This window comes from Brassica napus, chromosome C4, assembly GCF_020379485.1.
Source record: "Brassica napus cultivar Da-Ae chromosome C4, Da-Ae, whole genome shotgun sequence".
NCBI classification, from domain to species: Eukaryota; Viridiplantae; Streptophyta; class Magnoliopsida; order Brassicales; family Brassicaceae; genus Brassica; species Brassica napus.
This window is the reverse complement of record NC_063447.1, coordinates 62,415,616-62,440,561: the sequence shown is the minus strand read 5'-3', so window position 1 is coordinate 62,440,561 and position 24,946 is coordinate 62,415,616. Positions and strand designations below refer to the sequence as shown.

The window sequence follows — 24,946 nt, the reverse complement described above, 5'->3', positions numbered from 1 at the left end:
TGTTGTATTCATTTCTCTAGAGAATAGGTATTTTATAAGGGTTAGTCCACTAATTTAGGGAGTATATGAAGTTTTACTAAATTAATTTATAAAAAAAAATTGAACGATGCTTATGTACCATGAAAAAGATTTTAACATACATTAATACAAATGTAGAATGTGGTTAGAAATTTTCAACAACACTAAAGATTATAGGCTTCAATATATAAAGCATTTACCAAAATTCAATATTTTTAACACATAGATTTTGAGAAAATTTCAAAAAATATGAAAATATTGTTTTAATGCATAGTCTCAGTTTTTGAAGAAAATAGCGATTTTGTAGTGGTTATTCCACTGATTTAGATAGTATTGTGTAGTTTTACTAATTAATTGATCAAAACTAGAACAATTCCCGTATACCATAAAAGAAAGTTTAACATACATTAATACAAATTTAGAATGTCGTTACAAAATTTAGAACAACAATAAAAAGTAGAAGTTTCACAATATAGAGCGTTTAACGTAAAACTCAACATTTTCGTAGTGGGTTGGTTAACACATAGATTTTGAGAAAATTTCAAAAAATATGACAATATTGTTTTAATGCATATTTGTATCATTCACTAACATATGATGATGTCGAAAGAGGTTTGAATTTTTTGTTGTCTCCGTTTTTCAAGAAAATAACAATTTTATAGTGGTTATTTCACCGATTTACGGAGTATTATAAAGTTATACTAAATTAATTGATAACAAATTATAACGATTCTCATATACCATGAAAGAGAGTTTAACATACATTAATACAAATGTAGAATGTGGTTAAGAAATTTTAAAATAACACTAAGAACTTTAGGCTTCAGTATATAGAACATTTAACGTAAAACACAATATTTTTGTAGGGGGTAAACACATAAATTTTGAGAAAAATTCAAAAAATATAACAATATTGCTTAAATGAAAAATTGCCTCATGTACTAATATATGGTGATGGTCAAAGAGGTTTGGAACCTTTGTTGTCTCCATTTCTCTAGAGTAGCGATTTTATAATGGTTAGTCCACTAATTTAGGGAGTATATGAAATTATACTAAATTAATTTATAAAAAAATTGAACGTTGTTCATGTAACATGAAAGAGGATTTATCATACATTAATACAAATTTAGAATGTGGTTAGAAATTTTAAAACAACACTAAAGATTATAAGGAGTATATAAAGTATTTACCAAAATTCAATATTTTTGTAGAGGTTAACACATAGGTTTTGAGAAAATTTAAAAAAATGTGACAATATTGTTTTAATGCATAGTTGCATCCTGCACTAACATATGATGATGTTGAAAGAGATTTGAAGCATTTGTTGTCTCTATTTTTCAAGAAAATAACGATTTTATAGTGGTTATTCCACCGATTTAAGGAGTATTATGAAGTTTTACTAAATTAATTGATAAAAAATTATAACGACGCCCATATACCATAAAAGAGAGTTATAAAACACATTGATACAAATTTGGAATGTCGTTACAAAATTTAGAACAACAATAAAAAGTATAAGTTTCAGTATATAGAGTGTTTAACGTAAAACTCAATATTTTCGTAGGGGTTAACACATAGATTTTAAGAAAAAATAAAAAAAATAAAACAATATTGTTTTAATGCATAGTTGCCTCCTGTACTAATATATGATGATGGTCAAAGAGGTTTGGAACCTTTGTTGTCTCTATTTCTCTAGAAAATAGCGATTTTATAAAGGTTAGTCCACTAATTTAGGGAATATATGAAGTTTTACTAAATTAATTTATAAAAAAAAATTGAACAATGAAAGAGAGTTTAACATATATTAATACAAATGTAGAATGTAGTTATAAATTTTAAAACAACACTAAAGATTATAGGCTTCATTATATAAAGCATTTACCAAAATTCAATGTTTTTGTAGGGGTTAACAAATAGATTTTGAGAAAATTTCAAAAAATATGACAATATTGTTTTACTGCACACTTGCATCATGCACTAACATATGATAATGTTGAAAGAGATTTGGAGCTTTTGTTGTCTCCGTTTTTCAAGAAAATAACGATTTTATAGTGGTTATTCCACCGTTTTAGGGAGTATTATTAAGTTTTTCTTAAATTAATTGATAAATAATTATAACGACACCCATATACCATAAAATAGAGTTATAACATACATTAATACAAATTTAAAATGTCCTTTCAAAATTTAGAACAACAATAAAAAGTATAAGTTTCAGTATATAGAGCGTTTAACGTAAAACTCAAAATTTTCGTAGGGGTTGACACATAGATTTTGACAAATATTCAAAAAATATAACAATATTGTTTTATTGTATAGTTGCCTTATGTACTAATATATGATGATGGTCAAAGAGGTTTGGAACATTTGTTGTCTCTATTTCTCTAGAGAATAGCGATTTTATAATGGTTAGTCCACTAATTTAGGGAGTATATGAAGTTTTACTAAATTAATTTATAAGAAAAAAATTGAACGATGCTCATGTACCGTGAAAGAGAGTTTAACATACGTTAATACAAATGTAGAATGTTGTTAGAATATTTAAAACAACACTAAAGATTATAGGCTTCAGTATATAAAACATTTACCAAAATTCAATGTTTTTGTAGGGGTTAACACATAGATTTTGAGAAAATTTCAAAAAATCTGACAATATTGTTTTACTGCATACTTGCATCCTGCACTAACATAAGATGATGTTGAAAGAGATTTTGAGTCTTTGTTGTCTCCATTTTTCAAGAAAATAACGATTTTATAGTGGTTATTCCACTTATTTAGGGAGTATTATGAATTTTTACTAAATTAATTGATAAAAAATTATAACGACGCCCATATACCATGAAATAGAGTTTAACATACATTAATACAAATGTAGAAAGTGGTTAGAAATTTATTGTAATCGGGTGCTTTTTGTAAAAAAGTACCTTTCTTAATTTATATGTTAATACTAAAACCTTCTAATAAAGGGTTAAATAATCAAATTATTACTTTTGAAACTTTGCATATGAATAGGCATTTTCAAAACAACTAGGAAAATATTAGATTTTCGCCATATATATATGTGTGTGTGTGTGAAAGATGAGATTTATGATAAAAATTCAGAAAACTTAATTGATTGTATTTTATGTATGGAATGATTTTTAATATACATATATATAGAACAATGAACACATTCTTGATGATGACAACAAAAAAAAGAACACATTCTTGACATAGAGAGGGACAATAAAATAACACACAACTACACAATATACAATTAAAAATCATGTAAATTAAATATACTAAAGGAAATCATACATATACAAAGAAGATTGAATATTTTTTTTACAAAATAACAGTTTTGTGAGCTCTGATTATTATCTATATAAAGACCAAAGCCATCTGCTGATCTTTAAGCCCCACAACCAAAATACACTCTCCTTTAGTCTCTCTCCCCTTTCTCTTCATCTAATTTCCTTTGATCAGCCATGGCTACCGAACTCGAAAGCTCCTTAGTCTTTGCCCTTCTGTCCAAATGCACCGTTCTAAGCCAAACTAATCTCGCCTTCTCTCTCCTTGCCATAGTACTCGTATGGCTTGCCATCTCTTTGTTCTTCTGGACCTATCCCGGTGGACCTGCATGGGGCAAATTCCTCTCACGCCGGTTAACTAACAAAACCGGTACGGTTATCCCCGGTCCAAGAGGGTTCCCTTTCGTGGGAAGCATGTCTCTCATGTCCAGCACTCTAGCTCACCGCCGAATCGCAGACTCTGCGGAGAGATTCGGAGCCAAACGGCTCTTAGCTTTCAGCTTAGGCGAGACACGCGTGATCGTCACGTGCAATCCCGACGTTGCTAAAGAGATTCTGAATAGCCCTGTTTTTGCTGACCGGCCGGTTAAGGAATCAGCTTACTCTCTGATGTTCAACCGGGCGATTGGTTTTGCACCACACGGTGTTTACTGGCGAACTCTGCGGCGTATCGCTTCGAACCATCTCTTTAGTCCGAAACAAATCAAACGTGCTGAAACACAGAGGCGAGTGATCGCTAGCCAAGTGGTGGGGTTTCTTGAGAAACAGAGCACTAACGGCGTCTGTTTTGTCCGTGAGTTGCTCAAAACGGCGTCGCTTAACAACATGATGTGCTCTGTTTTCGGACAAGAGTACGAACTTGATCAAGACCATAGTGAGTTACGTGAGTTGGTCGAAGAAGGCTATGATTTGCTCGGAACATTGAATTGGACCGATCACCTTCCTTGGTTATTGGAATTTGATCCACAGAGAATCCGGTCTAGATGTTCCGCACTCGTACCGAAGGTAAACCGGTTTGTATCCCGGATTATATCCGAGCACCGTAATCAAACCGGTGACACACCTCGTGATTTCGTGGACGTCCTGCTCTCCCTGCATGGCTCTGATCATTTATCCGACCCGGACATCATCGCCGTTCTTTGGGTAATTAAATTTTATATAAAGTCCTATATAACATGAAATTTATAGACGGAATGTGACATGTGCTAAGATAAATAAAGCACTGAAGTATGTATTAACAGATTCTACATATCGCATTTATTCTGGTTATATTATTGTCACAGGAGATGATATTCAGAGGAACGGACACTGTAGCGGTTTTAATCGAGTGGATCCTAGCTAGGATAGTGCTTCATCCAGATATTCAATCGACGATTCAGAGTGAACTTGATTTGGTGGTCGGAAAATCAAGAGCTGTAGATGAGTCTGACTTGGCTTCACTTCCATATCTGACGGCTGTGGTGAAAGAAGTCCTGAGAATGCATCCACCAGGCCCACTTCTTTCATGGGCCCGTTTGGCCATAACAGATACGATCGTTGATGGTCGTTTTATTCCGGCAGGGACCACAGCAATGGTGAACATGTGGGCAATAGCGCATGATCCACACGTGTGGGTCGATCCTTTGGAGTTCAGACCCGAAAGATTCGTGACGAAAGAAGGTGAGGTGGAGTTCTCGGTTCTTGGGTCGGATTTGAGACTAGCTCCTTTCGGGTCTGGTCGTAGGATCTGTCCTGGGAAGAATCTTGGATTGACAACCGTTACGTTCTGGACCGCGACGCTGTTACACGAATTTGAATGGGGAGTGTCAGATGGTAACGGCGTTGACTTATCTGAGAAACTCAGGCTTTCATGTGAGATGGCTAATCCTCTTGCTGCTAAACTGCGCCGTAGACGTACTTAAGATTTTAATATTTTCATGCGTAAGGTGTTTTTGTGCGTGTGTTGTGATTTGTGAGGCTGGTGAAAGGTGAGTGATGTGTCTCTACTATTGTAAATACAATGAAAAATAATTTATAGTTGTGTTCTAAATTTCTATAGGTACACTGGTACACAGCAGTTTATTTTAGTAATTAGTATAATCCTATAGTATAAGAAAAACATTCACCATAAACCGCTTGGGTTTATAATACTAGAATGTGTTCCTAACCCATTCTTTAGCTGAGCGGATTATGTGTAACCCAACCCGCAGGTGTTTGACCCTAAAAAACTCTCCTAATCTACTAAACAACTTACACATTTATTTTTAACAGAATTTTGGAATAAATTGGATTGTAATTGAAGATTGCAATCTAATATAAAATTATCAAATCTATTTCGTGGTTGCGGTGAACGATCTTCCATGTTATACATACTCTTGGAATTGTTTACCCATTTTGACAACACATGTAATCCACGCTTCAATTTTTAAAGATAAAAAAAAACTATATTTCTTGACAGCAAATATTAACTAAAGAATAACATTCTCATATTTTTTGTTCGAATACCCAGTACTATCCATGAAAACAACAGCAGCACAAGAACAAGTAAACTAATTATATAAATATCGATCTACATTATGAAATCGAATATGTTCAAATGGAAATGATAAATAAAAAACATTCGTCACTCCTTATATCCTTAAAATGCCAAAAAATAACAGACAATATAAAGGCTGATACATGTGGAATAAATTATTACTTAAGATTGCAATCTAATATAAAATTATCAAATCTATTTCGTGATTATGGTGAACTATCTTTCAGAGTATACACAATCTTGGAATCGTTAACCCTTTTTTTAATAACACATGTAATACCCGCTACGATTTTTAAAGGTAAAATAAAACTATATTTCTTGACAGCAAATATTAACCAAAGAATAATATTCTCATATTTTTTAGGGATTTTTTATTCGAATACCCAGTACTATCCATGAAAACAACAGCAACACAAGAACAAGTAAACGAATTATATAAATAATCATTTACATTATGAAATCGAATAAGTTCAATGGAAACGATAAATAAATAAAAACATCAAGATTCGTCAAATTTTGTATCTTTAAAGTGCCAAAGAAATCAACAGACAATATAAAGGCTGATACATCATACATGTGGAAAGTTTTTGTTAGAAATACAGAATGTGTTGTTTTCATATCTTCGGTAAACATATATATATATAGTAAGTTAATTTTCTTGTATATTACACAAATATAGTAAGTTCATTTTCGTTTCGTGTATATTATGCAAATATAGTAAGATCGTTTTCTTATATATTACACTCATTCCTTCTTCCTTACCAAAGTTGTAAATGTGTCATGCGTTCTCTTTCTTTAGTGTTTTTATACATATGTGTGTATACAACATAATACGAATTACTACCACTCAATGCATGTTAGTATGCCACGCCCATTTTCATTAGATAACCATTCATGTTGTCTTTTTTATTTTTTGTAACACAACCATTCATGTTGTCTAGTTGATTGTTTATATAGTTAATGATAGTAACACAGCCCATGCTATTGAGATATAACAAGGGCCTAATTGCTACGGCTCAGTCACATAAAGATAAATAAAACACCATTCATGGGCCAAAGAAAAGGCCATTATTACACACACAAAACCTATATAATAATACAACCTTATGAAACACTGCGATGGGTCTTTCTCTCACGTCTCAACATAATTGTTCAATTTGTTCTTAAGTTGTCTGCTTGTTGTTGTAGAATCTGAGAAAGAAAGCAACGCCGAGAATCAAGAGAGGAACCAAGTATACAAGCATCTTGTTTCCAGATTCGTCTTTTGTGGTTTCAGCTGTAGATTCTTTCTCCCACGGTGGAATATACTTCGCCGTCACCGGGACAGTTGACTTGTCAACGTCACCTATATAATATTTCTTCATCGTCTCTTTCGCTTCATTGCTATGGTTCACATCGTCAAAATCAGTGGACGCGTCCTTTCCTTTATTTTCCAGATAAGTCACAAAATTATTAAAAAACCGACAAAAAGTAAAAAACCGAACCGGATTAAACCAATGATTACTTGTACGTACCGGTGACGGCGAGGAGAACATTGTCACCGCCGGGATGTTCGTCTATGAAACTGCTGACGTCATAAACCTGTGGATTCACTTGTTTTATAAATATGGTAGATGACTAAAAATATAAATATGGTAGATGACTAAAATAGACGATTTGGAGGATTTAGTTTTGGTTGAGACCTTTCCATGGATGAGAATCCAACAATCATTCTTGCACTTATGTTTAGCCACATCATGAAACGAGATAAGCTTGGCCATTGATTACTTTCTGATGCTCTTGCCGGCTAGAAATAAACCTGAAAACAGAGGACCTTTATATAAGGTTTCATAAAAAAAAAAAAAAAAAAGGTTTCATTGGACTGAAACAAAATCAAGAAAGCAAGATGGTAAAGGGAAACTTCTACGAGCACGAACCAATATACAACAGTGCGCAACTTCTTAGACCTCACGCCTTCTGTTTATATTGTAAGTTGTGAAGTTCTTGAATATTGTTATTTCTTGATTTTTCTAATAAAATTACAGTCTTGTTTTTGTTTCGGAACTGTAAGAGAAGAGGGTAAATAAATAGTTTATTATCAGCTCTTGAAGATGGACGGGGAACGAAGCAACTTATATTTTAACCCTTTTCAATACCTTACCTATAACGTATTTATTTACAGCTAGAGCTAGTTTAAGGAGTTGAAATAAAGGGCACCTACCATGGTGAAACGTGAAGAATATGCTCAAAGTGGTCAGCCACCTCAGGTAGGTGGGTGAAGTTCTTCACGTTTTATTTTTCTCAAAACAATTAAAGCATCATTGTTTATTTTGTTTAAACTTATGAGACTTTTCTCATCAGGCCCAATAACGCAATAAAGATTTTCAACTTAGAAATCTCTTTTATCATTGAAGTATCATTGGGTGGATTTTATCCTTAGGAAAAAAAGTTGTTTGATCGAAAAAAAAAGAAGTTGGTAATTGATAATAATATGGGCCTATCTGACAGTTATCATATGATGAAACGATTTCATGATTATTGTTTGGCAAAAGAACGTTACAAAGTTATATAGTACTCCGTTTCAATAAACGGATCAAAGCCTCCAATATGAGTGAAGGTTATAAAAAGCTTAGAGAAGAATCATAAACCACTAACCCCACTCATTTTTGTTCTTATTCTTTTTTTTTTCTCTCTCTATTTTTTTTTAGCAAATTGAATTTATTGTAAATATAACCCAAAAACCTTAACCTTCTTTTGGTTTTATTTTCCTTTTCAGAATGAAATTTTATTTTCTCAGTTGGTGTATCCGCCGTCATTGTTACCGTAATCCTTCACGTCGAAACCATTGCCAGAGCCAGGTTTACGGGAGATTCTAAGATGAACACCGGGATCGTGATGAGTAGCCATCGAGTTGTAAACAAGAGAGTTGTTTATCATCTGAACGTTACTGTTCATAAATGCTTTCATCGGGAGATTATTACTATTGGCATTATTATTAGGGTTCTTTGTAGTTTTCTTCTTCCCTTCTCCTTCATCACTGCTGCTGCTGCTACTACTGCTTTGAAGTCGCCGTCCCTTCTCTCCAGTGCCGTGGAAACCCCTAGAGGAATGTGGTCCTGCTCCTCCGGTTTTGTTGCTTGAAGGAGATCGTAGGATCTCCATAACAGCACCTTTGTTTTGCCCCGCAATGGTGATGGCTCGTGTGCCCATTATGTTTTCTGAATCAGACAAAGGTTGCTTATGATGAGTCTTATTGGTGTTGTTGCCTTGATGGTTATGGCTCTGGTTATGATGGTTTGGTTCTTGGAGTTGGCTTGTTTTCTCGGATGTGAGAATGTTTTTCTGAGTGGTTTGGCGTTCGGAATGTAACTGAGGAGGTGGGAGAGAGTATGGAGAGAGTGGTCTCGGTGATGGTACCTTTCGAAAACTCTCTTGTTCAGATTTTGTTGACCTAGTCGAATGAGCTGGACTCGGTGGTGAAGTTGGTTTTCGCGGTGGAAAGGCTTCTTGAACCTCCTTGGGAGATGGTGGCGGTGTGTATGACGACCGAGGAGGTGGCGGTGGGGGTGACGGAGACTTAGCTTTTGGTGGGGTCGGTGGTGACATGTGGCGGCTCGGCGGTGAATGATACGGGAACCGCTCCTGAGTAGGTGGAGGTGGAGGAGTTTGCTGACGTGGAGGCGAAGGAGGTCGTTGCTGACGTGGAGGCGAAGGAGGTTGTTGCTGACGTGGAGGTGACGGTTGTTTCGCCGGTTGTCTGACTACAACCTGACGGCTAGGGGTTTGTCGAGTTTGAGGTGGAGGAGGAGGAGGTGGGTCGCTTGAGCCTTGTGATGTGGGCCTAGCGATGCTAGCGAGACGGAACCATGGACGCACGTTGGACATTATTTTCAGTATGAAATGTAAGATGTTATTAATTAGTGTGAAATCACAATGTTATAATTATGATATGAAACAAAACGTATATATAGACGAGTGTGTTGAATAAAAGCTAAGTACCAGAAACGTGAAAGAAAAAAAAAGTAACTGGAGAAGAAAGGTATCGGATTCATGCAATAAGATTTCCAGCTTGCAAGAACCACATTTTACGACTGGTATCAATCGTTAAGTGTCATTTCCAAGCTTCTCTCCTGTAATTTAATTTTCACCGTTAATGGATTAATTTAGATTCCATTATTTGGTTAAATTAATTTCATTTTAAAAGATTGATAGTGGTGCCAGTTTGAGTTGCAAATTATTCCCTTTCCATTATATTTTAATAATAAGAGATTAATGTTTCTCCACTGGTTTGAGTCACAAATTATTCCCATATTCTCCTCTACTATCGATTTGACGACTAAAAATTATATTATATAACAAACCTTATACTTATTTGTACGAACGGTTGATATTATTTCATTTAGGTTGATTTTTTGAGGAACGTAGCTTTTATTCAAGGATTATTAAATATAAATGGAAAGGGAAGCTTCAGAAACCAAACATCGAATACTGATGAGCGGTAGAAAGTATTTCTGTGCTAAGCATCTTCTTCAGCTTTTCTTTTAATATTCATAAATTTTAAATTTTAAATTTGTGAAATGTATTGGTCACTACTCTGAGCCTGAGCCACTAATTCTTTCATTCAGAATGTATTATAGGCTGTGCTTGGCATAGAAGTACCCATTTCAAGTATAGCATCACAGATGGGGGTGTTATTGGTTTATATATTTTGATTGATTTAGAAATCCATATAGTATTTATAAATCTAAGTAAAATATGCAAATCCGGAGGTTTTCGTTCGGATTTGAATCTTTGTATTTTTAACTAAGAAATCCAAACAAATCCATTCAAATCCATTATAAAATCAAATATATTAGTAAATCCGTACGATTGAATAACACTTGATTTGATACAGAATTTCTGAATCATTAAACCAATAACACATGATTTTAATACAGATTTGAAAATCATAGAACCAATAACACTAGATTTAGTTTGGATTTTCAAATCCATTAAAATACAACAATCAATAACCCCTACTCAGTTATTTTGCATTTTACTAAGTCATTATATATGATTAAATAAGGAAAACATGAAAAATTATTGCAAAGATGAATAATAATCCATGTTGTGAAGATGAAATTTTGATGGCCCCGTAAAGAAGAAAATACAAACATGATCTACCTCAACGTCTAACTTAGGTTGATGTATATTGAACCTTAGATATGCTTTTGGGACCATCAAAGGATAAGATAAAATACATTGACAGCTATAGAGCCATACTCATTGTCCTCTTTTTTTTTTGAAAAAAGGCAACTCATTGTCCTCTTGCGTTTTCAAATGTTTAAAAGGTAGGTTTGCTTAAAGATGTAGACATGATTAAAGATGCTGGTTCTATCGACTTAGAACGAACCTGGAGGTGAAGGTATTATAAACACGAAGCGAAGTTTGGCAAACAACACATTTACTGAATCAACAACAACAACATCAAATGTCTTTTACAATTGGACAGTAGGAGAAACATTATTGGAACGTCGAAACACTCTTGGGACGTCTAAATACTGTTGGGCCTTTCATAATAGGTCTCAGAACATCGCTCAAATGATGCCAAGACACTTGGACCTTTTAACTTTCTTATTCATTGATGCAACATGTACCATTGCACTAGGTTAGTGAAGAAAAAAAATCATTTGCGTAAAGGCCCATGCTATGTTGCATCTAATGGCCTTGTATTATTAGTTGACGTTACACTAATGGGGCAAATTATAAAGTTCGCATCATCGCATGCCTTCATTTATAGCGTAAACGACAGATTTTTGTTCAACTTTTATTAGTTCGTCTTGCTTATTAGTCAGATAATAATATAGGTTTATCGAACGAATTTCTTTACTATTTAAGTCAACGTCAAAGAAAGACTATTACTTCAAAGTTCGAAACACGTTTTCTTTGTTTAGAATTGTCAAAATCCCCAAGCACATGGAATGGTTTAGTCGGGATTATATGTGAATAAACACGTTGATGTTATACAAGTCTGTAATATAATATTGTGAGCATACATTAATTCCCTATTTTATTGTGGCAGCACATGCAAAGATATGCCAAAACAGAAATAAACGAGTCCCAGTGGTTTTTTTTTGGTGTGCGTGTTTCAAACTTGGAGTAGACCAAGAGTTTTGAAAATAAGAACCTCAAGATTCATTAATATATTTGTATATGTTATATGTTTATGTTTCACTAAAACTATAAGAATTTTGGTGGAAGTGTGTTGTTTTAGTTTGGCTAACATCGATTTAACCTGATTAATAAGCTCTATTTAAAAACGAGTGTGAAGAGGAAAGATCATAGAATCATGATGAATGCACACCCCGATGACGTTTCAATTGGTACAGCTTTACAGACAATAGATTAGTGCAGAACATGTAAAGCAAAAGCTGAAAACTGATAAAATATCGAAAATACAGCATGTACTAGAAGAAAGAAAAGAGACATCTTCTTTCCATTGAATGTAATAATTACTAGTATTAATGTAACTTGTAACTAATTTGGAATTAGCCATTTTCATTTGTCAGCATTAAAAATTACCCTCTATATCAAACAATGAGCATAATGCAGCAATGAATTATTTAGAAAAAAACAAGACCATTTTTGCTCATTACTAGCTAATCAAACTTAGTTTTTTTGGCTCATTACTAGTTAATCAAACTTTAGTTGCTTGGAGTTGCATACAAAATAGGCTAAGAAAAATGCATAGCGGCATCAAGGGTCCACTGAACGCATTATTCTTGTTGCAGGATACAATATGTAGCTATTCCAGATAATTGTTAAATGTAAAAAAAAATGAAGATATAATATTTTCTTGGTATATATTAGTTGGTAGTGGAGACTAAGCTTTTGTGCTTAATCATGGATCATTAACTGTACAAATTATGTCTTTTGATATAAGCCTTTCTCAGTATCTCTTAAAAACTTAAATATCAAATCCGATCATCTATATAATAATCATCTGACTATATTAAACATTTACAAGTTACTTATCATTTATCAAATAAAACTCTTCAAAACGGCAAAGGATTATGCGGCTTATTACATTATATATTAATCAAGATTACTTTAATCATCTTGTGTCGACCTCATAATTTTAAACAACTTAAAAGAAAAATGACAAACTAATTTAGCTTGCTTCTTAAGTGAATTATTTGATTCTCATTGTGATTGTTATATGTGGAATATTAATATTCGAGTAATCAATTAAATTACCATATATTAGCCAAAAGAATAAACTTAAACAATTGTTATTTTTTCTTACTCAAGTTGACTTTACAATTTTGTTGGCCATGAGTCATGATAATAATAATTAAAAAAACTAATAGTTTACAACAAATGATATTTCAGTTGACATACCAAATACATCCTCCTACATATAGTTAAATCTTTTGTATAATGCATATATACAGATAAGTTTTAGACATTTTTATAATATAAATATATTAATTTAATGTTTTGAAACTTGATTTGTCATAACATAAACATCGTTAGTAGTATTTGATGTGTGATCACTAGATCATCATGTGTGTTTTTTTCTGCTTTTTGCTTTTACAAACTTTGTATTCATGTTTATAATTTTTAAAGACTATTAGTAGTTTCACCTTTACAAATAGTTTTATGGAAAATTAGTTATAATCACATTGCAATCGGTTAACAATTGGTTAAATGAAACCACATTCAAAAGTATGTTTGAAATTTAATTAGCGAATTTATTTCAGATTATTAGAATTAGTAAAAGACATATCTTAAACCGACTTTTTCATTCATGAACTTTTAATTTTTTTTTCTATTCTTACTAAGTCATGAATGTACATAATTTTTAATCTCCTCGCCATTAGAATCAATCCATATTCTACATTTGTATAATATACATATTTGATATGATTTTAATTAAGTGATTCATGAACGTATACAAAATATCAAAACTTAAACTAAAAGAAAAATCTTGTTATTTCTTTTTTTTCTTGTAACCAAATCTTACCAGTAGTCATCACTAGTGCAAAGTGACTTGTTGAACATGTCAAAATAAGTGAAAGTAAATATTCTTTCATTTTTAATATATAAATATTTATTGTCTTCCTTTACGGCTTTCTCCGAGTGTTCTTAATATTTTTCTCTGAACATCCGTCAAAATAATCAGTCTCTTATTTTCTAATTTCTATCACAATTCTCAGAACATGCAATTGATTTTTATATTGTCCGAGTATGATTCATTTTTAGCAGTATATATATATACGATCTTCCAGCTGAGTGAGTTTTGGAAAGGAGAGTAATTCATATTTCTATCTTCAATGGGAATGATTTTATGGTATTTGTTTCTTTGGCTGATTGTGGTGGGGATTGTTCTGTTCTTGGCTAGGATTGTATTATTCAAAACTGGTTTGATTTACATGGTGAAGAAATGGTGGAGGACAGTGGTCGATGTGTTCCATGTTTGCCAGTCCTATAAGGTTCCGGAATTCAACGACAACTTGCAAGAAAATCATCTCTACATGAAAGTGTACTCGTATCTCAATTCTCTGAGCTCCATCGAGGATTCAGATTTCACCAACCTCTTCACCGAAAAAAAGTCAAACGAGATCATCCTCCACTTAGACCGGAACCAGATCGTTGGAGACGAGTTTCTCGGTGCAAGAGTTTGTTGGTACAACAAAGACGGAACAAGGAGTTTTGTTTTGAAGATTCGCAAAGCCGATAAACGGAGAATTCTCGGTCCTTATCTCCAGCATATACACAGAGTGACTGATGAGCTTGAACAGAGGAACACAGAGCTGAAGCTGTTCATGAACGTCAACGAAAAACGTTCCGGGAAAAACGTCAACGATGGCGGGAAAATAACAAATCGACCCGGCTTTGCTCCGACCGGGCCGGGTCGACGTTCACATCCACTGCGTTTAAAACGTTAGCTAACAGCTACTTAGGCGTGAAAGAGCACAAGCTGTTCCCACAGGTGGAAGGGATGGTTCCAGAACGGCGCGTCTCTGAGTCCCGCAGAGATCGGAGAGCTGATGATCGCGAACCGAAGTTCGCCTACTCGCGCGTTGAAGCATGTCATCAATGCTATGCAGACTGACGGAGACCACCGGAGAGGAGCTGGACGGCGTTTGATTCTCGAAAGCGGATCGAGAAGATCAACGGCGGAAGATGGCGGAGATGTGAGTGGTCCTCTTTGCGGGGGAGGAGGAAACTCGCCGGCGGTGAAGGAGCTGAGGAAGCTGGATTGAGAATAAAAAGTAGTAGGAAGTCTGAGTCGTTGTTGGATGTGGCTCGAGAGAACAGTAGTGATTAAATTTTTAATAGTCAACAGCCACGTGGATTAATTATATTGGCTATGAGAGTTGAGAATGTCACTGTTTTTTTTTCTAGTGTTATGCTTTTTTGTTTTTTTGCTGTAATGAAAAGAGATCCCAAATTATTTTTTTTAACAGATTTTTGAATTATGGGCCAGTTACAACAAAAGCCAATTAAAAATTTATTGAAATTTTATAAACGTGTGGACTAAAATTATAATGATCGTAGTGGTCATTAATAACACTCACGCATTTTGAAAGCTTCTCCGTCTTCTTCATCTCCATCGAGCGTCGTCGTCGTCATCTAAGGTTTTTTCTTGCTCGTTGCTTCCTGAGATTCGTCAAGGTAGAAGTTTCGATAATTCGATTATATACGATACTGTGACAATTATACATGATCTGATCGTTTTCGATTTTGTTTATGTTTGATTAGTTCTGGTGTTGCAGCAATTGGATGAGGCCGGTGTTCGTGGGGAATTTTGAGTATGAGACTCGCCACTCGGAGCTGGAACGGTTGTTTAGCAAGTACGGGAGAGTCAAGCGAGTTGACATGAAGTCTGGTAAACAGTCTCAATTTTTTTTTTTTTTTTAACTCTTTCTGGCGATGAGGAGGATACATAGAAAGTTATGGTTTTGATTGAGAGGATTACAGTGAACTGTTTGATCTATTATTCGGCGTTTCTTGTTTAATCTGTTGTACCATGATTTAGTGTTAAGAGTAAATTCGAAAGGAACCAGATTATGGTAGAGCTAGAAGCCCAGGTTATGACAGATACAGGAGGTAACAACAACACTTGGCTTGTAACTGTTTAAATTACCGTTAATGATATTTTTTTCTATAATTGTTTGACATTTTGTCTGTTTGTGTGTTTTAACAGCCGGTCTCCTATTCAAAGAGCAAGAGGTTGAAGATGTTGTTCTGCAATGAGTCTCCCAATGGTTGCGGTGTTGTTCTATGTTAGTCTGTCACTAGAACTAAGTGTGTTAGAACGAGTTTTCACCAGTTGCTAATACTACTTGCCTTTCTGCTATATGTGCTTCAAGTTTTAGTATCTTATAATGACAATAAATGACAAAAGATTGGATTCTCTCTTTAACCATTCAATTGTTCAGGGCCTTAAAATATTCAGAAACATTTAGAAATTTAGGAGAAAGAAAGAGAATACACAAGAAAAAAAGGTTCTTCTTCATCAAGGCAGAGAAGAGTGATTGTGATTGTTGAGTTCTTGGCTAATAGCTTTCTCCAGCCAAGTCTCAGCATCTTCCATCATCTCAGGGCTTAACCGAACCATGAGAACGCAGAACTCGGTTTGGTTAAGAGCACCATCTCCGTCAAGGTCTCCTTCTCTAACCATTCCTTGTGCATCTTCCTTGCTCATTCCTTCAATCCCAAGCACCCTTGAGTTCCTCCTTAGACTCTCAGCTGTGATGAGATCTCTCTGTGGATCCGCTAGCAAACTGAAACCTTTGCATAGCTCTGATACAAACTCTTCTACGTCCATTTTCTCCGCCATGATCGGTAACATATCTTCGTATTCGGTCTCCATCTTCGTAGTAGCAGCTACAAAAGGTTTCTTGCTTGGCGGTTCCATGAGGAGAGAAGAAATTTTGTGAACTGTTTTGATTTGAGTGCAATGGGGGTAGATATACAAAGTGTGAGTTGGACTATGTGTACAGATGTGGTTGTCACGTCTGAACATAAATCGTGTGGTCTATAAACTCTCTTCTTGAAACTATCGACGTTGGATTGTGAGAGTTGAAGAAATGAACGGCTGTGATTCCATCTCATGACGATGCGTTTTGTTGTTAACGAAGACACCTGGTTATTAGGTAGCTTCGTAGAAACTTCGAATGGGCCATGAATCCGACTTGTTCCAACTCTTATAGTTATTAACTTATTATTATCATCAAAAGGAAAGATAAGAGATACGTACGCAAGTTTCGCAGAAGTTTCGTTTTCTTGATTTCTTCTGTCAAATCTCTAGATTTTTTGTTTTTTTTGTTGTAGTGTCGTGTTTATGAATTGGATTCTCTTACAATGATAACGACATATCAACTCTTTTGTCTCTTTCTCCGTCCTAGTCCTAGCTAACTGATTTGAGATGTCGTTATATATTATTCGTTGATGTACAAGTAACTTTAGGTAAAACGATCATTAAAGGAAAAAATAAGATAATTCAAGATATTTCTGTTAATTATACCTCTAAAGAATTTCATAGGGCCGAGTTAGAATTGAACTAAAACATGTCCTAAAAACCATGCCGTTTCGTTACGTTGTTGCTATTGGATGTAAAATTGGTGTCAGTAGATTCCTTTGATAACATAAACTAATAGAGAGACTGAAATATCAAAGTCACATTAAACTATAGAATATAAAACTAAAATCAACTTATACATCTAAACTCCATTATTGTTTGATTTATCCAATACAACTTTAATCCCTAGTTTTTATGTGTTCTTCTGGTGAGTGATACAAGATGTAAAAACCATGCTTACGCCACAAATAATAAGTAGTAATGAATTTTTTTCAGTATATATGGAATGGAGCACAGATATTTAAATTCTTTTGGAACAATCGTACCTTGGTAAGTAATCAGAATTATTTTTTTGGGACTATCAAGTTCTTTTTTGTGTGTGTCCAACCACCTCTAATCTTCCAAGAAGATTACCACTTTTTAATTTGGAGACTTGTTCTTATTTTTTGGGACTATCTACTTTTCGATTTTTAGACTAAATAAAACATCTTTCTATTCGTATAAAGCGAGCATGCGCGAATAAGTCAAGATCTCTTATACAGCATGATAAGTAGGATAAGCCTTCCACCTTGCGCAGAGTAAATTTATATGAAAATTATTTAAAAAATATCGTATGAAAAATAAAATTTATATTATTGATCGAATTAATATCTTTGCCCCTTAAACAATTTTTTTAATTTTTTTTTAATCACATAATTTGTTTACTAATAAACTGATCCAATTTTTTAAAAAATATTTATCGCATAAAAACATAACGTTTAGGCCAAAGAATTTCATGCCTACTATTTGGTTACAATGAAACTATGACAGCTCGGTTTTATATCATGATTTAGCCATTTAAAAGTTAATTATAGTTATGAGAAGTTTATCTTCACGTGTCAATCCTATCTATCTTCGATATTTTTCTCCTTTTTGTGTCATTTTAGTTATTGCTCCATATAAATATTGATTTTTGAGTTTATTATCATTTCTATCTTTTATTTTGGTCTGAGATTTAGAAATTTTTTAAGATTCAAAATTATTAAAGAGATACATACTTAGGTTAAGATATGCGCTTTGTGCAGAATATATATTTTATATTTATTACTTATTTTATATTTTCTGCATATTATGAAATAATAAAATAATAATTATATATTAAATAACTAAGAAATCAATTATTATTATGTAATAAATTGGCTTGCACATATAAATCAAATGACCGTTCTTGTTTATTCGCAATCATTTTAGGATAAATAAATCAAAACAATCAATCTTATCTATCGTATATGATATAATTAAATTAAAACGATATGAAGTATATATATATATATATATATATATGTATTAACATAAACACCTATTAAAATAAAATTATTTATTTATATGATTTTATTATCATTGTATCCTATTATAGAAAAAAATTTAAACATTGATCACAAAAGTTTATGTGAGACTTTTAACAGTTTTAGTAATTTATACTTGTTTTGAAAAATTCAAAATACAACATATACAAAAAAATCTAAATTTTTAATATATGATTAATGTAATTGTGTAATTTATTTTAATAATAAAGAATTAAAAAAAAATGATAGAAAATATACAAATTGTTAGCAAATCTTCATTATTTAAAATAATTAATTATTATATATATCATAATCATGTTAGGTAATTCCGTAGGTTTTATTTAAGGAAATAATATATAATAAATTTCAATTTGATAAATGAATGGTCCATAATGGACATACTATATAATATAACATTCTCTAGCAATTTAATTTTGGATTAACAAAATTCTCAATTGATTTTCAAGCCGCCACGTAAACAAATTAACATTTCAATTACGTGACAACTCAGCATGACACTTTTTAATTAGTACAAACTACATGTTCTAAACTTTTTAAATGTTTCTCTATTAATATATAGGAGATGTTTTAGTAATTTTGTCGTTTTTTAAATTCAAAATATAACATATACGAAAAAATTTATATTTTAATTTTATAGCTATTTTGATTGTTTAATATTTTAATAATATAAAATTAAACAAAAACGATCGATGAAATATAAATTGTTATCAAATCTTTATTATTAGAATCATTAATTGTCATATATATGTTAGTCATATTTGGTAATTCCGTAGCTTTTATTTAAAGAAATAAAAGAAAATAGTAATTGTACACTTTAATTAATTTTATGATTAGTTTAATGAAAAGTATAATATATACTTAATTGGACCAACATATTTTCTAATGATTCTGAATTTCATTATGGTGATGACACGTGTTACACTTAAAAGTTGTAATGTTTTTCAATTAATATACAAGGGATAACGCGTTTGGTTTATTTTTAAAGTATGTGAGAATTTCCCGAATAAGTCTCGTGTCTATATGCTAGTTATTAGTTATTCAAAGCCGGTACGTATAAAAGAAGTTCAGTATATGACTACTGTCACAAAAAAACATTAATATAACGAAGCCTAAGAAAAATCGTGTTTAGTTGGGTGGGAACTCTATGAGTGGCACCTCGTTATTCAAGTCATTAACACAAAATATCATTATTATTCTCCTTAGATATATACAGTGTGTTTACACGACTTTTCCATCTTAAATAAGTTAAGTTATTCATGGAATCGAATATCATTATGCAGTACATGCGATGTCACGTACGGGCATGAGGAAAAGCTTAATTCATTTCGAGAAACCAAAGCTGCCAAGATCCATCATTTACCTTATAACTCTTTCAAATTGCTAGTTACTCATTTCAACTTCACCCATGCGGTGCTTTTGATATTTGAATTCATAGCTATATTTTGTTATATAGTCACATATATTCTATTAAGATGAACCCTTCTGAATTCGAATACTGAGAATGATGGCGATAATTATTTACATATATGGTTTTCGATTTGAAAATACGATATTACAGAAACTTTGAATTGAGAAGATATCATGAATATTTTTTTTTTATGATGACATATATATATACAGACAGAAGAAACGATGAATACATACATCATGTCAAGAGATTCGCATTCACATATTCTTCTACCTATATATAACTCCATTATACATGTATCCTCATAAATCCACACCCAAAGTGAAAAACCAACCCAAATTACCGTCAAACCCAGTTATAAAACATTTAATAAATATTTGATTAAAAAGATAATAAAAAACTATGTTGTGATAGTTAAGTTCTGACAACTTTAACTAAAGTACCCCCATGTGACTATGTAAGGCAAAATATCATGAAAGAGAATTAGAAAGCTAATTTTCATAATCTCTTTTGATCATGTTGCTTCACCATGAAGATCCTCCACCTGTAGTACTGAACATCCCACTCCAGTATCCATTATTAGGGCTTGAATTATTATTATTACCATGACTCTTCTGTTGTTGATTATCATCATGATCAACTTCTTGTGTTATGCTTGATGAAAGCTCCTTCATTTGATCCCCAAAGGAAAACAAAACCCTACCTTGATGATGATCACTATGAGCATCAGAAGAACTGTTGTTGTTGTTGTTGTTGTTGTTGTTGTTGTTATGGCCAAGCCCTTGATGATCAGTAGAGAAAGAGAGATTACTTGTTTTGTAATCCACCATCGTTGGAAACCCTGAAGAAGTGTACATCACATTGTTTGAAGAATCCATCATTGGACCAGAAGGCATAAAAGAGTTAATCCCTGATCTTGATGAAACATTAACTCCTGTTCTTAGAAGCTCAAGCGCTGAAACAGGAGACGACGAAGAACCATAGAGAGAAGATGAAGATGACGGCTGTTGATGAGTCATATTGCCATTTCCTTCCATCTTATGCATCTGAAGAAATTTAGACATGTGAACATGTTGGTCTTGCATGACCGGGAAAGACAACATGTTGAGATCTTGTGATGCCCCTTTTGATTTATTAGGGATTTGGTTTGAGAAGATAATTGGTGGGTTTAGATCTGGAAGTGTTGTAGTCAAACCAAGTGAAGATGGTGTTGTCTGAAGGATGTTTGATGATGATGATCTCTTGTTCTTTCTTGAACTTCCACCGACAGGGACATTCCTGAGAGATCCACCTTCGGTCCAGTACCTCCGACAACCTTTGCAGAAGTATCTTGGTTGCGTGAGACTATAGTTGTTGTAGTAACAAAACTTTGTGTTGGTTGAGTTACATCTTGGACAATTTATTTTCTCTTGTGGTCTTGATTTCCTCTCCACCACAACCGACGTATTGTTGCTGTTGCTTACGCCGGCGGAGACGATGGCTCCTGCGGCTGAGACGCCGCCGCTGGATGTGAGAACGGTGTTTGGCCTGGCAATGGACGGGGTGTTTGATTGATGAGTGTTGTTATTAGGAATCATAATTTGCTCCATTGGTTTTACGTTCATCATTTCTTGGAAGCCCTAGAACATTTAAATTGAAAGAGCTAATTAGAGAAACCCAAAAAAAGGAGCTAAGAGAGAGTTTAATATTGAAAACCTATATCAATATATACCACAAGGTTTCATAAATTATATAATAAGCTGATTAAGCGATAAACATGTGGTTAATTTGCATCATGCTTCTTAATTTTAAGCACTGGTCAAACAGAAAAATGAAACATGTCCTTTAGATTTTCCTTGTTTGGTATCCTAAGAGCTATATAGAATTGGGTGTATAATGAAAAAGATGAAAACCAAGAACAAAAGTGTGAATAACAAATTATGAGTTTTAATTAATATTCTATCCATTCTTTTTCAATATATACTTAATGATTAGTCACATTAAAAGGCTGAGAAAATGTGTTGTGAGCTATAATATATCCCTAACCTTTTATCAACCTCGAAACCTTAAAATGATAAAATTCACATGCAAAGTTTCGTTGACATATTTTAGCAACCAAAAAAAAATTCATTGACATATGTGAAACTCTTAAGAAATCTCTATATCATCTTTAACCACAAACACATATCACCACACCATGATATTCATCGATATATGCACACACATAAATATGCATATATATATAATTAAGTATGAAATCTTTCATAGAAGAGAGAAAGAGAACAGAGGAAAAGTAGCATTTAAGAAGAATATGGAAGAAACAGAAAAGAAGAGGCAAAGGAAGATCTTATAAGTACCTGTGTCCACTTCGTAGCGTCCATGACCACAAAGAGAAAGCAAGAGAAAGAGAGATAGAAAGATGTGTGGGTTTTGAGTAAAGGCCAAAGAGAAGAATGTTTCTGAGACTTTTTTTTTTTTTTTTTGCCTTTTGCTTTGTTTGTGAGTGATGGCTCTTATATGCGTTGCCTTTCACTTTATGGATGATGAAAAATGAGCCAGCGAAGAAGACGGAGAAGAGTAGCATCCAATTTTTAACTTATTACTAAGAGAATAAATCTGCCTTTTTCTTCAACTAGAGAATATCTAAGTAAACTCTTTTTCTTCTACATTTTAAATAGAAGAACCCATAATAAATATATACATATTTTAGTGAATTTGGTTCTATTGGAATATATTTTCAATATGATTTATTGAATGTTAAAAATATTGAAAATATATTATATATCTAATAACTTAAATGTAGAAATTTTAAATAACATTTTATTCGTGCTGAAAGTGACATTTTGGCATTTATTATGCCATTTAGATGATCATAATTATGAACTAAAATATATGTCTAATGACTTGAATATAAAAAAATGGATCAGCATGTTTTTTTCTTCTGAAAATGATAAAATGGCATTATGCCATTTACATGATCGTTATGAACTGAATTGTTTGATTTAGAGATTATATTATGATTTGTAATTTCATAGTATCATCCGCCCAATTCGGGAGAAACCTATGGACAAAACTTTTCAGAAATTTTCGGTTTTAAAAAGAATAAAAGAAAGAAAAAGAGAAAGTTGGGTTTGTTGATTTTGACTAGTGATGATGTCTCGTGACCGGTCTCTCTTGGTAGCTCTTTCTGGTCCCTCTTAAATAAAATATACTTTTCAAAGAGAAAAATCGTGTGTAAGGAATTATGTCCTCTGTTAAATTAATATATTTTAAAATAAATATAAAACTCCTATGTGCATTGTATTATAGAATGCATAGTGTTAGTGGAAGTATGAGTTGTATGCTATTCTTGGCCTCCCATTTTGTGATTGCATACTATATGTTATGATCCATCAAATCGCATTTGCTATATTTTTAAAATCCCAATACCATACCTATATGTGTACATACACCACATGTATTGCGTACATGTGATTAGTGGCTTTGACACCTAAATTTAGCTCGACTCTAAACTTTACTATTCAATGTTGATAATATATACTTGGTACCGATCTAGAGTTTATGAAACTGATGAGATCAGTGAAATAAAAAAAAGTCCGAAAGCAAAAGAATGATTATACTGGGTTGTACTTGTGACTAGTATTTTAAATTTAAATATTTTCATTACACAAAATTTTAAGATTATTTCTAGCTAGTTATCTAATAACGTTCTAAAGTTAATGGTATTTTTTTAATTTGTCTATATAATCTTGCAACTGAACATATGTACGTACTCTTTAAAATAAAAAAATGGCATTCTACTATTCATTTGTATGATCATGACATCTCAAAACATAATTATCGCGGTTTCTAAAACCCGATTCTGTGTGATTTTAATGTGGGTTCCACGTGTTTTTTAAAAAATGGTCACGAAAGTCGCGAGTGAAGGATCGGTATTGGGCTGGTTTTTTACTGTTTGCAGACCCCCACCGACACGTGGCGACCCGCGATTGGTTCAATTTTTTTTTCTTTTATTTTCAAGGACAAAAAAAATTAAAAAAAAAAATTAAGGACTCCATATCGGGTATCAAGTGATAATCATGCTCTCATAATGCATGTAACCAAACTAAACCAATATTTACGTTTACTTAGCAATATAGTATCTGGCTTTTCAGAAGTAGTAAAGAGTCACCTCATCATACATATCTAAAGTTGAATATGATTTTGACGAAAGTGGTAAAGATCAAGATCTTATATGTTAAAAATATTAAGTGAAATATGACATCTCGTATATACACGTAAAATTCAGGAGAACCTAAAGTTCTTAACCCGTGAAAGCTTTTAGATGATGATACTAGACAGACTTATAAAAGCAAATTAACCTAAGAATGAAGAAACCCTCTCTATCAATTCATAGATTCATTAGGCTGTCTTTATACAATTATACAACGAATATTAATAATTTCGAAGGGAAAGTGGTTAATAAAATAAGTATGGTTAAGCCCTTTATCTAAAAAAAAAAATAAGTATGGTTTCGCATCTTAGAATTTTCAAGGAAATTTTTTTTGAAAAAGATGACGAGGGAGAGAGAGTAGAAGAACTAGAGCAGCATTAACTACTGAAATTTAGGAGAGGTAATTAAAAAATAAGAATAAAATAGTGGATGGGTCTCACCATTTTTGAAAATAGGGGAGTTTCTGCTGCCTAAATCAGCAGCGATCTTGGGGAAGTTTTTCAACTGTTCGGGGACTCCACTGACACGTGGTGGTCCGCGAGTTTTTAAAATTTTTTTTTTTTAATCAGAGAAAAGATGCTCTTAGGAAGGTGAAGACCGACAGGAAGCGACAAAACGGAGGTGGAGAC

At 33.0% G+C, this 24,946-nt stretch overlaps 5 protein-coding genes and 1 pseudogene across 6 annotated transcripts; 2 read left to right on the top strand and 4 right to left on the bottom strand.

Moving 5' to 3' along the window:
* Positions 1-3,277: 3,277 nt before the first annotated feature.
* On the top strand, positions 3,278-5,337 carry LOC106397489 (cytochrome P450 78A6). Its single transcript, XM_013838076.3, has 2 exons — positions 3,278-4,451; positions 4,592-5,337. The coding sequence occupies exons 1-2, from the start codon at positions 3,486-3,488 to the stop codon at positions 5,207-5,209; spliced, it is 1,584 nt and encodes a 527-aa protein (XP_013693530.1). The 5' UTR covers positions 3,278-3,485; the 3' UTR covers positions 5,210-5,337.
* Positions 5,338-6,848: 1,511 nt separating this feature from the next.
* On the bottom strand, positions 6,849-7,978 carry LOC106420764 (cytochrome B5). Its single transcript, XM_013861608.3, has 4 exons — positions 7,740-7,978; positions 7,506-7,621; positions 7,338-7,404; positions 6,849-7,246 (listed from the first exon to the last, which is right to left on the bottom strand). The coding sequence occupies exons 2-4, from the start codon at positions 7,581-7,583 to the stop codon at positions 6,987-6,989; spliced, it is 405 nt and encodes a 134-aa protein (XP_013717062.1). The 5' UTR covers positions 7,584-7,621; positions 7,740-7,978; the 3' UTR covers positions 6,849-6,986.
* A 340-nt stretch (positions 7,979-8,318) lies between these two features.
* Positions 8,319-9,819, bottom strand: LOC106420763 (pollen-specific leucine-rich repeat extensin-like protein 1). The gene has a single exon (XM_013861607.3). The coding sequence runs from the start codon at positions 9,685-9,687 to the stop codon at positions 8,596-8,598; it is 1,092 nt and encodes a 363-aa protein (XP_013717061.1). The 5' UTR covers positions 9,688-9,819; the 3' UTR covers positions 8,319-8,595.
* Positions 9,820-13,660: 3,841 nt separating this feature from the next.
* On the top strand, positions 13,661-16,216 carry LOC106420804 (annotated as a pseudogene).
* On the bottom strand, positions 16,187-16,964 carry LOC106420803 (calcium-binding protein KIC). Its single transcript, XM_013861653.3, has one exon. It carries the CDS (start codon positions 16,814-16,816, stop codon positions 16,307-16,309), a length of 510 nt encoding a protein of 169 aa, XP_013717107.2. The 5' UTR covers positions 16,817-16,964; the 3' UTR covers positions 16,187-16,306.
* A 3,300-nt stretch (positions 16,965-20,264) lies between these two features.
* LOC106420746 (dof zinc finger protein DOF2.5) lies at positions 20,265-22,665 on the bottom strand. Of its 2 annotated transcripts, none has more exons than XM_013861581.3 (2): positions 22,462-22,665; positions 20,265-21,744 (listed from the first exon to the last, which is right to left on the bottom strand). In XM_013861581.3, exons 1-2 carry the CDS (start codon positions 22,483-22,485, stop codon positions 20,650-20,652), a joined length of 1,119 nt encoding a protein of 372 aa, XP_013717035.1. In that variant the 5' UTR covers positions 22,486-22,665; the 3' UTR covers positions 20,265-20,649. The 2 variants fall into 2 exon arrangements, with proteins under 2 accessions (XP_013717035.1, XP_013717038.1); XM_013861584.3 differs by lacking the exon at positions 22,462-22,665 and adding an exon at positions 22,151-22,416.
* Between the last annotated feature and the right edge of the window lie 2,281 nt (positions 22,666-24,946).

Excerpts from the sequence above, each read along its gene's own strand:
- LOC106420803 (XM_013861653.3), bottom strand. The coding sequence starts at position 16,816 with ATGTTCAGACGTGACAACCACATCTGTACACATAGTCCAACTCACACT.
- LOC106420746 (XM_013861581.3), bottom strand. The coding sequence starts at position 22,485 with ATGGACGCTACGAAGTGGACACAG. Across the intron at positions 21,745-22,461 it reads ACGCTACGAAGTGGACACAG|GGCTTCCAAGAAATGATGAA; the intron begins GTACTTATAAGA and ends TAAATGTTCTAG.
- LOC106420763 (XM_013861607.3), bottom strand. The coding sequence starts at position 9,687 with ATGTCCAACGTGCGTCCATGGTTCCGTCTCGCTAGCATCGCTAGGCCC.
- LOC106420764 (XM_013861608.3), bottom strand. The coding sequence starts at position 7,583 with ATGGCCAAGCTTATCTCGTTTCATGATGTGGCTAAACATAAGTGCAAG. Across the intron at positions 7,405-7,505 it reads GGATTCTCATCCATGGAAAG|GTTTATGACGTCAGCAGTTT; the intron begins GTCTCAACCAAA and ends GTGAATCCACAG. Across the intron at positions 7,247-7,337 it reads TGTTCTCCTCGCCGTCACCG|GAAAGGACGCGTCCACTGAT; the intron begins GTACGTACAAGT and ends TGGAAAATAAAG.
- LOC106397489 (XM_013838076.3), top strand. The coding sequence starts at position 3,486 with ATGGCTACCGAACTCGAAAGCTCCTTAGTCTTTGCCCTTCTGTCCAAA. Across the intron at positions 4,452-4,591 it reads ACATCATCGCCGTTCTTTGG|GAGATGATATTCAGAGGAAC; the intron begins GTAATTAAATTT and ends TTATTGTCACAG.